Source organism: Microcaecilia unicolor, chromosome 5 (genome assembly GCF_901765095.1).
Source record: "Microcaecilia unicolor chromosome 5, aMicUni1.1, whole genome shotgun sequence".
In the NCBI taxonomy this organism is placed as follows: domain Eukaryota; kingdom Metazoa; phylum Chordata; class Amphibia; order Gymnophiona; family Siphonopidae; genus Microcaecilia; species Microcaecilia unicolor.
In genome coordinates, this window is record NC_044035.1 from 160142237 (window position 1) to 160158524 (window position 16288).

The 16288-nt window shown below is 42.7% G+C and overlaps 1 protein-coding gene across 5 annotated transcripts in view; it reads left to right on the forward strand.

The window, feature by feature from the left end:
- The window catches only part of PALD1 (phosphatase domain containing paladin 1), a 514740-nt gene that overhangs the window by 308356 nt on the left and 190096 nt on the right, over nt 1-16288 (forward strand). For all 5 annotated transcript variants that reach the window (XM_030203509.1, XM_030203510.1, XM_030203512.1 and 2 more), the window contains exons 5-6: nt 4404-4568; nt 5943-6103. In XM_030203509.1, the coding sequence (XP_030059369.1) occupies nt 4404-4568; nt 5943-6103 (326 nt within the window). The remainder of the gene's footprint in view (nt 1-4403; nt 4569-5942; nt 6104-16288) is intronic.

The window sequence follows — 16288 nt, forward strand, 5'->3', positions numbered from 1 at the left end:
AACATAGGGATCAAATCCTTGGTACCCAGAAAATAGTCTAATCTTGAGTATGTGCAATGAGGGGCTGAGAAGAAAGAATAATCTCTGGATGCTGGATGAAGTAATCTCCAAAGATCAGACCATCCATTGGAACGCATGAAGTCATTTATCGTGTTCCTCACTTTGAAGACCTATCCAAATAGGGATCAATTGGAAAATTGAAATCACCTCCAATGATAGTGTGGCAGATGAGAGCATTCAGACCAGATGTATTAACTTTATGAAAAAAATTGGGATCATCAGAGTTAGGAGCATAAACATTGATTAATATTATGGGATTGTCTTAAAGGATTCCTTCTAATCGAGACCATCTCCCTTCAGTATCATTAGATTGAGAGACTAACTGGAAAGGCAGGGACTTTCTAAGGAGAATAATGACTCCATTTTTCCTGCCTTTTTCAGGGCTGACATAACATTGATCAAACCATTTACCCAAAAGGTTATAGCTTTCTTGTGCATCCAGATGGGTTTCTTGTAAAAAAACAGATATCCGCCATTTTTATTCCAGATATATTATCAGCTTCTTTCTTTTAATGGGATTGGAGTTTTTTTTTATATTAAGGGAGCGTATTTGCAATTACATCGCAGAGGCAGTTGATATGAAGCAAGCCATGTCGTGCCAGCCCAAAAAGCATATGCATGAAAAGAAAAAAAGGAGATAACAAACAAGGTTAAAGTCCTCCAAAAAAGGAAAGAAAAACCAAAATGATACAATGTGGGACTTCAATAGACAAAAACAATTAGAAAAGGAAAACATGCTCCAATGAGGAGAAGAGAACAAAAAAAGATAGCCCATTAAGGGGCACCTGAATCCAGTACAGACAGCAAAAAGGGCTTAAGTCAGCATAAAATCTTCTATTAGTTGGAAAAACATTCACATAGCAGCCATGAGAACAAGACTCAACTTCAAAATATCAGTTTGTAGAACGAGAGTTGCTATCAAGAAATTTCTGCTAGTCAGCAGGGTCATTGTAGTGCTTAGTGCTATTTTGAAGAGTTACACACATGGTTGCAGGGTACAGAAGACCATATTGAGCTCCCAGAGCCTTCAGCTTAGGGCGCATTGCCAAGAACAGTTTTCGTTTTTTAGCAGTGGCTTTAGAGAAGTCAGGAGCCAGCAGAAGTTTTGCCCCTGCATGAAACACAGGGGATTTAGATCTAACAGCATTTAGAATTAACATCATCTGGTCATAAACTTGACAATTATTGGGCGGGGGTAGTATTTCCCAGGGGTAGGTCGCAGTGCAATGTGGTGAGCACATTCTATATCAATAATGGAGTCAGTTGGAAGCACTGCAATTTTTATGAAGAGCGCTTTTAAAAATTGAACTATGTCATTACTCTTGGACTGCTCGGGAATCTCCAGTACCCGGATGTTGTTTCTTCTCAGGCGATTGGAGAGATCCTCAATCTCCCATTGCATCAGGTCAATTTTGTTCAGTTTACATGACGTCTCTTGCTGAAGAGCGTCATGGGCTGACATGCGATCCTCGAGGAATTCAATGCGGGCATTAAACTGAACGAGCTGAGTAGAGATCCCAACTAGCTGCGACTTGATTTCAGCTGTAGTAGTGAGGTTTTGTTGCATCATAGCACGTAACGCTTTGATATCTTCAGCGAGAGATTCCGCTTTTTCATGAGGCAATGGCGTCTGGAGGGCCTTGCCAGGCGCGGAGGCATCCAATTTGTTCCGTTTGGAGGCTGGATGGGGAGGGAAAGAGCCATCATTTCTATTTGTTTTAGATACCATCCGTTCAGACATCAAAAGCGCTAAAGCTGGGGTGAAAAAGAGGTAAAACGCTGGCTGCTATGAATCCTTTAACACTAAAGCTGGCAAGAGAAGTAGCCCTATGCGTCCATGCCGGTTAAGGTCACGTGACCACCCCCAGAACCTTTCTTTTTAATGATGCCTATAATTTCTAATCCCCTTAATCTATTCTATTTTTTTTCTCTTTGCAGCCCATGAATGTCGATCTCTGGTGTGCATCATGGAACTGCATATATCAGCACTCTGTCTAATCCAATCCCTGTCCTTTTGGAGTTCCTAATTACCTCTCTCTTCCTTCATTTCTTCTATATTATGTTCTCTCTTTTCTCATTATTGGGTAATCATTTATACTATATAAACCACTCGGAAGGCCCTGCCATGGGGTGGAATATCAAATTTTAATAAACCTGATTCTATAACGTGTTGGGTTCACCTTGACGCTGTTATAGAATTGGCACTAAGCGCGCTTCTTTGTCACACCTGCATTTAGGTGCCATTTCATAGAATTGGCCCCATAGTGTTTGTAACCTATTTGAAATCTGTTCATGAGAAACTGTACTACTAATCTCAGCCTGTTTTGTAGCTGACATCATCTTGATTTGGATTTTAATCTGTAATTGATCTTCCTGAATATTTTATATGAATTATTATAAACTACTCTTTGGCCTGTACAAAGGGTGCTGTGTAATGACTCGTATTGAAGTAGGAGCACTTCAGCTATGCTGACTCTGGGAATTGACTGGGCTGTATAGTGACATACAGGCTGACAGAGTTTGACATACCAGCAGTTTCTACTGACACATATCTTTGCACCATTTTGACTCTCGTGAAAGAGGGACAACTACTATAGCCTGGAGTATCACTGAAGCCTCAGCTATTGTGACATGTCTCCATCCCCTGCAATTGGCTGTCAACAGCTTGTGAACAGAGTCACTACTGCTGCTGCATCTCTCCTTCCCTGTACACTACCTGTTTTAAAAGAGGGGAGGAATAGCGTAATGGTTAAAACAGTAGGCTATGATCCAGAGAGACTAGGGTTTGAATCCTACTGACATTCCTTGTGGCCTTGGGCAAAGATTGCCAATTTTTTGACTGTAAGATTTCTTCCTTAAGGTCTATATTACTTTCTGACTCTGACACATCAGTTACCTCTTTCTTCTACAATTTCCTGTAAGGATCAGGTCATTCACTCAGCCTCTACCCTTAAGACATCTACCTGGTCTTCTTTTGAGTAACCATCTCTTAACCTTGGTTGCAAAGACTGGAACCAATTCAGGAGCAAATATGTATCTTTCGGACACCTTCCCTTCAGCCTGGATCTAGGTACGAGAATTAAGCCTACTCCCATTTATCTTGCAGATTTTTGTGGCAAGATTATCTTCTGGTGTGTTTGCTTTTGTGTGGAAGCAAGCCTATGTTTGTCTCCTAAACCCCCCCCCCCCCCCCCCCCACAAAAAACAAGGCTTGGATATGTCACTTAGTTCCACTAACCATCCAACTTAATATTCCTCTCAAAGATGTTAGAAAAATTGATACATCAGCAGTTGTTCAGATTTGTTGTTAGTGCCTGAAGTGAGACCAGGAAAACATTTCTCCATGACCTAGTCAAGTGTTTGTTTGCATTAATGTAATGTGGTTCTGGTCAGCCTTCCATAATATTTGTTAATGCATTTTTGCTTGTTTCAAAATATGACAAGTCTTTTGGTAGGCACAAAAGTTTGACCGTGTATTGCCATTGCTGTATCAGCATCACAGGCTTCCCTTTGATTTTCACTGTTAGTTGAAACTTCTCACATATAGTTCCCTTCATAAAGATGTTCCGCCTTATTTATCATCCCTGTTGGCTCCCTATGGGCATCCCAACATTTCTGTTCTTCTACTGAGTTGTCACTATCACACCTTGAGTCTACCCCTAACTCAGTATATTTTTGTCTTGCTCTGGTAATGTGGAAGTCCCCTACCACATGATCTACGTTAAGCTGAAGACCTTGCTTAAGACCTACTTGTGATTAGACATATTGCAGTTTCTGTCTAGCAATATAGACACAGATCTCTCTACCCCCATGCTTGGCCTATCCTTTACTGTTACTTCTATATATTCTTTGATATTGTTACACTGTTTTCTATTTTCTTTTTGTCCGCTCTACGAATGGCACTCTGTTAATGATATTTTTTCTATTAATTTTCTTTTTAAGGTTTTTTTTTTAAATTGTAAACTACTTTGATGGGTTTACTAAAGGTTGGTTAGCTAAAATACTAAAGCTAATGTGTTGTCTGGAGTTCTGATATCTTCAGTGTGTCTTCTGGTCTCGGAAGGAAATGAAGGCACATAAGTGGCTTTAAGGAAAGAAAAAAAGGTAGAGGGGATGGGAAAGAGTGAGGGTGGGGTTGGAAAGGGTCAAGTAATTGGAGGGCAAGGTAGGGAAGGGAGATGTAAACCAATGATGAACATGTGAGGAGGTAATGGGAATGGAGAGAAAGTGTGGTTGGGCTCGAAGAGATGACAGAGTAGGAGGAGGAATGGGGACTGGAAAAGTATCCACACTTTTTTTTTTCCCTCCTTCCACCCTTGGCTTACCACATTGTCTCGCTGCAGGAGTGCCTCTTCTTCTGTGTACGTGAAGAGCCAGTTGTGTTCCTCCGTTTTGAAAACGACTTTGTACCCTATACCCCCAGAAGGAAAGAGAACCTTCATGAGAACCTGCACAGTCTGGGCAAGGGTGTCTGCATAGAAAAGCTGGAGCTCACCATCCGCAAAGAGGTAAGACCTAGAAGAAATAACATCTGGGTGAGGGAAGAATGCAGGTAGAGAGGCCAATAGTAGATTAGGCCACTAATAGGCTACCAGGGAATGCGGGCTATGCGGCTGGGGATTGAAAGGTGGCAGCTGGTGGAGGGTGAGTTACTTCAGTATACAAGTTATCCCTACAGTATAGGAAGCAAAGGGAGTTTTATGATCTTATAAGTAGTGCCCAGTTGTGCCTCAGGGACTTCAGGAGCATGTCATTACCAGTCAAGTTAGTTGAAAACCTGGAAATGTACTTTTTCATTATGTACCTGTGGGGATAGTTCTGTCCATCAACCAGCAAGTGGAGATAGAAAACTGAGCTGAGACGTATCTCTCTTGGCATCCAGTCCAGCTTCTCAGTATTTTCTATTTCCAGCAAGTGGATGGATACACTTTTCAGCCTTTGTTTCCGAGTGATTTGCTGCTGGTTCAGTTGGTCAACTGGTCCCCAGCTGAGCTTTGCAGGTGGCTTGAGTCTGCAGAGTCATATCTGGAAGTCTTCAGATCCCTGTCTCTAGTGCCCTGCAAATTTACTACTTCCCTTCTTTCACCTCTCCCCTGTTTTCTGTGGTGCTCTCCTTTTCCAGCCCAACAACCTTAAAAAAAAAAAAAAAAAAAAAAAAAAAAAAAAAAAGGAAAGAGGTTTACTGATTCTTTCTCATCTGTGGTAAGACTTGTGGATACTGTGAGCTTGGGGGGATCAGCCGGCAATGGTAAGTCCAACTAAAGTTTGACTCAGAACCGCTTGAAGGGCTGCAAGCTTTACTTTGTGCAGGAAAGGGATCCTGTCTCACTGTTTGGGACTGAGTTCTGCGCTTGTGTGAGTTGGGGTGAATGGTGACTTCCACTGAGGCAGTTAAACAGTTTTCTTGCTCTGGGACCCACCAGCCGGCATTGGGAAATTGCAGTATGTGCAAAAGCCAGGAATGCCACGGGTTGTTGTTTGTTTTTTCTGAGTTTATCCATATTGCTTTTCTACGTAAATACTGAGGAGCTGGACTGGATGCCAAGAAAGATAGGTCTCAGCTCAGTTTTCAGTTCTCTAGCGCCACCAGCTGGTGGTTGGACACAATTATCCCCACAGGTTCTGGAATAGTGGGAAGGACTAATAGAAATAAAATGATCAGGTAAGACCTAATTTCTCCATTGCCTTATGGCGGGGATAAATGACTTGATGAGAAGGGGGTGCACTGGAAGAGCTGTGTGGAGGTTCTACTATAAATCCCCTTTTTTATTTGTACTGTGGATGTGGATGAGTCTATCAGAGCCACAAGACCATACTCAAATGTTATTGGTTAGGGGGAGGTGTACATAAGAGTTAGTCTCTGTTTTTCTGTCTTGGCTTAGCTGCATGACTTTGCCCAGTTGAGTGACAACAGTTACTATGTCTATAATGACATTGAAAATTTTAAAGATGAACCTCATGCCATCCGGATTCACTGTGAGGAGGACATCCAGGTTACCAAGGAGGTGTACAACAGACCCGTCTTCTTACTTCCTGCATTCAGGTACAGTCAAATGATAGACTGAAGCTAGGTGCCATACCCATCTTTTCTGCTTTTAGTGGGAATACTAAGAAAGTGTGCCGTGTCTCATGTTTGGGCCTGATATTCAAAGGGACTTATGTTCAGTAACAACTGCTAAATGTACAAGTCCTTTCTCCAAGGATTTTCAGTAGCACACCTGCCAAAAATCCCTCCAACTGCCCTGGCACTATCAGTATAAAGGGTAATTTTATCACAGGGGTGCTTAGGTTAATTGGGAAGGAAGGTGCCTCATTATATCCTATTTTTAAAAGACACTTCAAAGATTGTGTCCTTATAAAATGTTAGCACTAAATTTGCATCTAATGTGTGCAGTGGCGTAGACATGGGTGGGGTCAGGCCCAACCTGTATCTACACACCTGTGATGTGGCTGGTCGGGATCCCCAAGCCCCACCCGAAAACTCCCAACAACTCTCCCTCCTGCGTACCTTTTTAATAGCAGAATCTTCACCAGCAGCGAGCAGCACAGTGTTCCCTCTGATGTACTCCAGCCTATGCAGAAACAGAAACTTGCGTCAGAAGGACGGCTGTGGGGCTCGTGCGAGCAGTATGTATCAGTCGCTGCTTGCTGCTGCTGAATATCAGCTGTTTAAAAGGTATGCTCTTTGGGGCGGGGGGTTGAGAGACCATATGGCATGCAGGTAGGTGGGAGAGGGAGAGACTGAATCGCCTGTGGGGTGGGGACCTGCCCAGCCCAGGCCCCCCAAAATTGGGTGTCTGGCTATGCCCCAGACTGAAGGCATGGGCATTTAATGGGCTACTCTATAAAATGCTCCAAAACGTTATGTGCCAAAATGATGGGTGCTGAGTGCAAATTCTATAATGGCATGTGGGCACCCAGATTCTGTTATACAATATTAACATAAGGCAGGGACATAGCCAGACTTCGGCAGGAAAGGGGGTCCAGAGCCCAAGGTGAGGGGGCACATTTTAGCCCCCCCCCCCCGGTGCTGCCGACCCCTCCCCCCGCCATTTTTTACCCCGCCGCCACCACCACCTTTGACCCCCATCCCCAGCGCCTACCCTTTCGACCCCTTCTTCCCGCCGCCGCCCACCCTCCCCCGCCATTGGGTACCTTTGCTGGCAGGGGTCCCCAATCCCCCCGCCAGCAGAAGTCCTCTTCTCCGGCGTGGCCGCGTTGCTGATCTGCAAGGGCAGGCTTCTGTTTCTGTGAGTCTGACGTCCTGCACGGCAGCGGGGGAGGGTTGGCGGTGGGATGGGGGGGGGGTCGAAGGGGTTGGCGATGGGGGCCAGGGCCAAATCTATGGGGGCCCATGCCCCCGTGGCCCCAAGTAGCTACGCCCCTGGCATAAGGCAGCATATTATACCAACATGCCATGTCTATAGCAGGTGTAAATGCCAGTGCCTTTTTGTGGCATCTATGAAATTTCATGAGTAAGAAGAAGCTGAATCAAACACTAGGACCAAACTGTTATGCAGCATACTGAAAAGCATGGGCCATGTTGGTGAGGGTCCTATGATGTTTCAGCACACTACAGAATAAGCTGAGTGGCTTTATACATTTCTAACACATACACTATTAAAAAAAAAAAAGAAAACATTTAAAAAGTTTGAATAAAATGATTAAAGGGGAAGACTGATGACGATGTCAGTGAAATCACCAGGCTGAGTCTTGGTGTGAAAAGGGTCACTGCTGAGGTCTGGATCAAACACCGTATATGGTTATGAGGTGCTGGGTTCTTTGTGGTTATATAAAATAATGACCCCCACATTGAGATTATTTGTGCTGTTTAAAATTGAGTATTCTATAAGTTGCGCGCCTTGCTGACATACCCATGGCCCATCCATGCCTCTCCCCAGTTATGCTCTAGAACACTTGGGCACCAAGTTACAGAATTTTTATTTATTTTTATTTATTAAGATTTATGTACTGCCTTTGTGAAATAATTCACTCAAGGCGATGTACAGTAAGAATAGATCAAACATGAGCAATAGGCAATTAGAGCAGTAAAAATATTCAAATACAAAATATGGCATGGTATACTACTTACAATGTCAACCCAATACATAATAGAACATTTTACTTGATTGTGAAGGGTAAAGACATATAGATGGGTAAGAGAGTAAGTAAGGTGACTGATTTAAAGAAAGTTGCACATGAGGCAGCTAGGGTAGGAGTGGATAAACATCCGAGTGTGCTTACATGCCTACCTGCTGTGCTTACATGCCTACCTGCTGTGTCAGCCCCTGTTTTGGTGCGTAACTGCCATTGTAGCATGGAGGTTATGTACTGAATTGGCACTTACCTTTTGGCACACTATATAGAATGGGAAGGTCTGTAAGTAAATTGCGATTCTGCCCATGATCCACCCAACTGCACCCCTCTCTATGCCTATTGTACAAGTATGTGCCAGTTTGCACTTGACTGAGGGGCCCTGTTTACTAAGCTGCAGTAAAAATCGGCCTGTGCTAGTTTGGACGCGTGAAATTAGCGCGCTGGGCCATTTTTTGCCGCAGCGGGTAAGAAGGCCTTTTTTTAGTGGGGCGGTAAATGGCCGTGTGCTAATATTAAAAGTAATGCACGGCTGTTTACTGCTTGAGTCCTTACCACCACCTATTTACTCTGTGGTAAGGGCTCACTTGCTACTCGTGCAGTAATCAGGCAGCGTGTAGCAACGTGTCCGTGCTGCAGATTACCGCTGGGAATGCCCCCCCCCCCCCCCCTCGGCAATAGAAAATTATTTTCTACTGTGGGAAACAGTGCGCGCTAACTTTGGAATTACTGTCGGGCACCTGCGCTACCCCTGCGGTAGTGTCGATTTGGCACACTCTACCCAAGAGTTAGCCCTGCTGAGGCTTAGTAAAAGGGCCCCTTAGCATTAGTCATGACCTAATTTATAAGAGTACCATAAACACTAATAAATCCGGGTAACCCTTCTATAGAGACAGCTATTGAATAAAATTATACTTAGCATAACCCTGTGGGATAAATTTTAAAGGATTACCTGGCTCCTTCTAGATTTGGTGTAGAGGCAGTGAGCAGTGCAGTGAAACTGAGTAATCTGTGCACATGCGCTGAGTGTTCTGCATGCTGATAGAACTCTCAGGAGACTTACAGACAGCTCAGGCTGGCGATTAGGAGGGATCTGTGTAAGGAATGAATGTGACTGAGACTGCTTGAGAGTAATTTAAGGTAAGTTATATCTTCTTACAGGTGTGAGCCTGAGGTAGTTAAGGCTCAAGGTTGAGTGATGAATGGGGAAGTGAAAGGATAAATTGATGAGTGTGACTGGGGGAAGCCCAATTAGTAGATTTGGATTTGTGTAATGTGAGGAGTGATCAGATTAATGTTAATGAATTTATGTGACATGCTGTGTGGAGTGTTAGTCACTGTTTTGCATTATAGAGCCAGCATGACGCCAAAAGGCTCTAAAATAGATTGTGTGCATGAAGATGGAGTGTGAAAATTCCTTTGACTAAGAGGAATGTGATATTTTGGGGTTTAAGTAAATAAAGGGGGTGAATAGGTTGGGTCAAGGGTTAAATATCTGGGATTTTAACTATAGAAATGGGGTGCTTGGGAACTATGAACAACTTCAGAATTGTGGGTTGGAATCAGTTAGGATTCATAGGGGCCCTTTTACTAAGCCGCATAAGCGTCTATGCGCGCCAAAATGGAGTTCCTGCCTGGCTACCATGTGGATCGTGCAGTAATTTCATTTATGGCGCACATCCGAAAAATAATTTTTATTCTCGGATGCGCGCCAAGTGGCATTTGACATATGTAGGTCATTACCACCCGGTTGCTGCATGAGACTTTACCGCTAGGTCAATGGCTGGTGGTAAGGTCTCAGACCCAAAATGGATGTGCGGCAATTTTCATTTTGCTGTGAGTCCATTTTCGGGAAAATGTTAAAAAGGTATTTTTCAGCGCACCTGCAAAAAATGATTCTACGTGCGCCCAAAACATGCGCCTATACTACCGCAGGCCATTTTTCAGCGCACCTTAGTAAAAGGACCACTTGTTTATTTCAAAGAATAGTTAGAAAAAACACAAAAAAGTTATGTATTGAAGCAGAGCACATTTAGGAGGGGAGCACACACTCAGGGAGAGAGTTTTGTTGAGTTTTTAAAGAAAAGGATAGTAAGGGGAAGAGGTACCTGCATAATCTGAGTTTGATGCCGGCCAACGCAAGCAAGAGAAAATGTCAAGGGGATTTTGAACCAAAAGCTAAATGACATCTGAATAGAAATGTTTAAAGATTTATAGAGAAACAGAGGAAGAAAGATAGAGAAGAAAAGCAGAACTTATCTGATTTCGGAGCTTCCATCTTTATGTATAGTCTGCAGAACCTGTAAGGAAAAAAATATTCACAAAGAATCACCTCAGAAAGGAGAGGGTTAATTTGTTGACTTGTCATTATACTGTTAAAGAAAAATAAGTACAAATACTTATCTGATGTTTTTGTAGAGTCTGGGTATGATTTGTTGAGATGTTCTGAGAAATCTGTAAAAGAGAAGATGGATAAAATCTGTTGTTGTTGGTTTTTTTTTTTTTTGCTTAAATGTTTGCAAATCATTTATTTTCATTGTTAAAACTCCCTGGTTGGCGTTGTCATTTTGGGAAAACGCTGTATATTTGATATCATTGTAATACCTTGCTCCGTCACCAGGGGGCTTGCTTTCATAATGCATTTTTAGCAGAAAAAAACATTGAGGTAAAGTTGTACCTTAAATCATAGATTTAACAAAGAGAAAAAGGCCTCAGTGGCTTTCACGACTTTATTTATAAAGCTCATGGAAGAGCCTTACATTGTTACCACCATCATTGGTCTAAAAAAACGCTCTTTATTTTTATTTATTTATTTATTTTTGTTACATTTGTACCCCTCGCTTTCCCACTCATGGCAGGCTCAATGCGGCGGGCAATGGAGGGTTAAGTGACTTGCCCAGAGTCACAAGGAGCTGCCTGTGCCGGGAATCGAACTTAGTTCCTCAGTTCCCTTCTACTGTGTCAATTAAAGCACCTTTCCCAATATTACCAGCACAAATCTTATTATTCAAATATTTGTGTTGAATAAATTAATCTTTCACAACTTCATGATCTGCACAAGGCAATTTTGCTTACCTTTTAAACTTAAGGCATGTTTCTGGCTCCCAGCTTCTTCAGGAGCCTATGGCTAAGTCCCTTGTTATCAGGACTACAAGCGGTATTGTCCTGCAAGTCAACATGCCAATGTTTGCCTTATTGCCTCATTGAGCAATAAGATACTTTTTCTGTAGCCCTGATAACAAGGGTCTTAGGCATGTAATTCTTTATATTGTTACTATGTAAGCCGCATTGAGCCTGCCATGCGTGGGAAAGCGCGGGGTACAAATGTAATAAATAAATAAATAGGCTCCTGTAGAAGCTGGGAGCCAGAAAACATTCCTTAAGTTTTTAAAAACATAAGTAAAATTGCCTTGTATGGATCGTGAAGTTATGTGAGAAATTAATTTATGCAGCATAAATATTTGAATAAGATTTGTGTTGGTAATATTTAGAAAGGTACTTTAATTGACACGGTGGAAGGGAAAGCAATAGTAAAAAATAAAGAGGGTTTTTGGACCAATGATGGTAATAACAATGTAAGGGGTCCTTTTAAAAAGGCGCACTGAAAAATGTCTTGCGGTAGTATAGGCGCGGGTTTTGTGCGCACACATCCATTTTTCAGCGCGCCTGCAAAAAATGCCTCTTTTTTTTTTTTTTTTTTGTCATAAATGGTCGTTTGGCAAAATCAAAATTGCTGTGCATCCATTTTGGGTCTGAGACCTTACTGCCAGCCATAGACCTAGTGGTAAATAATTTGGGCGATCATGACCTATGTGCGTCAGATGCCATTTGGCGCATGTCCGCTATGCGCACCAGAAAATAAAAATTATTTTTCAGATGCATGTAGTGGACGCGTGCCAAAATTCAAATTACCGCATGGGCACGCGGTAACTGGGCAGTAACTCCAATTTGGTGTGCATTGGGTGCACGAAGACACCTACGCAGCTGAGTAAAAGGGGCCCTTTGGTTCTTCCACGGGCTTTGTAAGTAAAGCCGTGAGAGCCACTGAGGTTTTTTTACCCTCTGTTAATTCTATGATTTAAGGTACAACTTTACCTTAATGTATGTTTGTTTTTTTTTTTTTTTTTTTTTTTTGCTAAAAATGCATTATGAAATATAATTTTATTCAAGTTTTCTCTATAGTAGGGTTACCCGGATTCATCGGTGTTTATGGTATAATTACAGTAATTTGGGATTCCATCATTCAGAATTATACTGCAGCCTATTAGTTGGCACCCCTACCCATCCAGGGGTGGGATCACTATGGCTCTGCCCCTACAGTAGTCACACCCATGGTAGCCACACCCCTTTTACCAGCCATGGCATCATTGAAAATATTACACCAGTATAGAAGAAAAATAACTTTTTTTTTTTTGTTTTCATTATAAATAATTTCTATAAGCTGTTACAGCTCCAGTATACCAAAAATGACACAAACCAAATTAGCTTACAGACCAGGAATTAGGAGAATAGACAGTCTTGGCAACTCTGAAAAACAATGTGTTATCAAAATCTCAGAACCTAACAAACATCTCTATTCAGACACTTGGCCTTGCAGTCACACATGTAGAACTGAGATAGCCCCTCTTCATATTCTTCAAAAATTAACCTGAAATCCTAAGAAGTTAGGGCCAGATGGACTAAACTTAACGAGCCATTAATGAGCAAGTAGTAAACCGTGGCATGCACTAAAGGTTTCACCGAGCCATTTTCCGATCACGGTAGCAGCTAACGAAAACAGAATGCAGATGATCCAAAGGCTATTATAATGAGCTGCACTACCATTGCAAGGCTATTATAATGAGATGCACTACCATTTTCCGATCCCCTTACCGTGGAAAACCTAATGGAAGGTCTACACCTCTCTCATTGGGGCAAAGGAAAGAATCGGAAGAAAAAAAATATCAGGGATGTCCTTTTTGGACGTCCTTCACCTGAACCCCCCCCCCCCCCCCCCCTCACTCCAAAGACGTTCTTTTTGGACGTCCTTCACTTAATAATAAAAACCCCAACCATCCAAGTGCTCATCCGGGATGTCCTTTATGGACGTCCTTCACGCAAAACAACAAAACAAAAAAAAAAAGGACGTCGTATTTCTTCATTTTTACTCTTGCTCTTCTGTTTTAAATCTTCCTTTGAGACATTTTTCCCTTCCTCATTGGCAGCTGAAGAGAGGGCTAATGAACGATTGTGAGGCCCCCCACGGCCTCTCAGCCAATCACAGAGCGTTTAGCTGACACCAGTGAGAGCTAAACGCGCTGTGATTGGCTGAGGGAGACCTAGGGGCGGAAGATGGACGGGAGTTGAAGATGTGGATGATGGACGTCCTCAACTGCGCTCTCCTGCACTTTTCTTGCCTGGGGTGGGCTCTCGAGTGGCGGCTGAGCCGGGATCACGGAAGGGAGGAACATCGGAGCCTTCCTGCAGCAGGCCGTGGAGCGGGTGAGCGGTGCGGCGTCTTCCTTTTCCCGGGCGGCACAGGGAGGCGCAGGTACGGCTGCAGGCATTGCGAAGGTGCCATAACTTTTTTACAAAAAAAAATTTTTTTAAGTCCCTCACGAGCACTTGGGACACGCAGCTTGTTCGTTTTTTTTTTTTTTTTTGAGATGGGTGTTAAGTGCTTTTTGGACGTATTTGGCATGCACAGAGCAGCCAGCATAACGCTTGGCTTCTCTGCGCATGCTCGACTGGCCGACTGGCTTCTGAGGGAATAGAGAATGCAAGTGAGCTACAACGAGCTCATTTGCATTCCCTTTCCTTGATGCATTCCCGTTGCTTAGCGATTCACTAAGGAATCGGTAAGCAACGGGCATTAACGATTGTTTTAGTGCATCTTCCCCTTACATAGTAGATGACGGTAGAAAAAGACCTGCATGGTCCATCCAGTCTGCCCAACAAGATAAACTCATATGTGCTACTTTTTGTGTATACCTTACCTTGATTTGTATCTGTCATTTTCAGGGCACAGACTGTATGTCTGCCCAGCAATATCCTTGCCTCCCAACCACCAGCCCCGCCTCCCACCACCGGCTCTGCCACCTGATCTCAGCTAAGCTTCTGAGGATCCATTCCCTTGGAACAGGATTCCTTTATGTTTATCCCACGCATGTTTGAATTCCGTTACCGTTTTCCTCTCCACCACCTCCTGTGGGAGAGCATTCCAAGCATCCACCACTCTCTCCGTGAAAAAATACTTCGACATTTTTCGAGTCTGCCCCCCTTCAATCTCATATCGTGCCCTCTAGTTCTACCGCCTTCCCATCTCCGGAAAAGGTTCGTTTGCGGATTAATACCTTTCAGATATTGGAACGTCTGTATCATATCACCCCTGTTTCTCCTTTCCTCCATGGTATATATGTTCAGGTCAGCAAGTCTCTCCTCATACGTCTTGTAATGCAAATCCCGTACCATTCTCGTAGCTTTTCTTTGCACCGCTTCAATTCTTTTTACATCCTTAGCAAGATACGGCCTCCAGAACTGAACACAGTACTCCAGGTGGGGCCTCACCAACGACTTATACAGGGGCATTAAAACCTCTTTTCTTCTGCTGGTCACTCCCCTCTCTATACAGCCTAGCAACCTTCCACTACTCACCTTTCCCTCCTTCGAGCGAATTCCATTTACCACCACCCTCTGGTGTCTGTCCGTCAACCGGTTCCTAATCCAGTTCACCACTTCGGGTCCTATCTTCAGCCCGTCTAGTTTGTTCAAGAGCCTCCTGTGGGGGAACCGTGTCAAAAGCCTTGCTGAAATTTAGGTAGATTACGTCTATATCACATCCATCTATATCACATCCCTGATTTAATTCTTACTCTGCCTGCAGCACAATACCAGAAACACAGAAAGAAACACATTACTATATATTGCAAAATAAGATAGCAGATGTAAATTCTCAAAGTGGACATATTCCAAACACTAAAATGAAAATAAAATGATTTTTTCTACTTTTGTTGTCTCGCCTCTTATAATCCAGGGCCAGCCTGATGACTCAGCAGCAGTGCTGTGCTGTCATTTGGAAGACCTGCATTTCATTTCTATGTCAGGTCTCCTCCCCCACCCCTCTCATTCAGCTGTGACTGGAGTTGCTGTGATTTAATTTGATCTGATTTATTTATTTTATGTACTGCCTAGCACAACAAGGCATTAAAGCAGTTTACAGTAACAAATTTCAATTAAATAAAAAAATATATAATATACAAATTACAATATCTAAAAAAAAAAATAAAGAAAAAATCTTAACATCCATACATCTATCATAATCATAGTATGCACATAACTCTGAAAAGTTCAAAGACTTAAAAAAAAAAAGACACAAGCGCTTAAAAAACGCTACACAAATCAAACTGCAAACACTATTATTGATACAAATGAGCAACAATCATTGTGTAACAGTGAAAGCGAATGGCCAGATTCAGAGCCCACCCGAAGGCCTTCATTGCCATAACTGGTTAGTTGCGTTGGGAGGGAGTCTAAAGCAGTGCAGCTAGTTTCAAGAGAAAACTCACTATGCCATATTGGAAGCTGACATATTGCTGATGCTATTTGAACATGAAGTGTAGGATGAATACGTTGTTGGGCCCACAAAATAGTAATCGGAGGAAGAACAGAGATGCGCAGAGAGGCTAATCCCCTCCAAAATCATTAGGACTGGGCTCCATTAGAGTATAGCTGTGTAATGAGTTCATTTTGGCAAGCCCCACTTTCTCTTTCCAAAGCTGTCAGGGCCAATAGGAGGAATATTTATGGACTTGAAACAAAAAGCTAAAACTAAAATAAATTCCAGTCTTTGAGCATAGTTGCTAGTAAAAAGGGTGTAGGTCAACTTTTTTCTGGAGAAATGTTGGAGCAGCTTCCCCCTGTATTTCACTTCATTTATTGACTTGTTATACAGCCCAGTTTGCAATAAAATAAACTTAGAAAAAGTACATTCCACATGTAAATCATAAAATGCATTAACATTAAAAAGGAGACAAAAACGATAAACTCTCCTCCCCCCACCCTGACTAAACAGCCGATATTAAAAACCCTCCAGACTGAGGGGGAAAAAACAGTTCCAGGTCATCGTCCAAAATATTGTTTAAAGCAGCCATTTCAG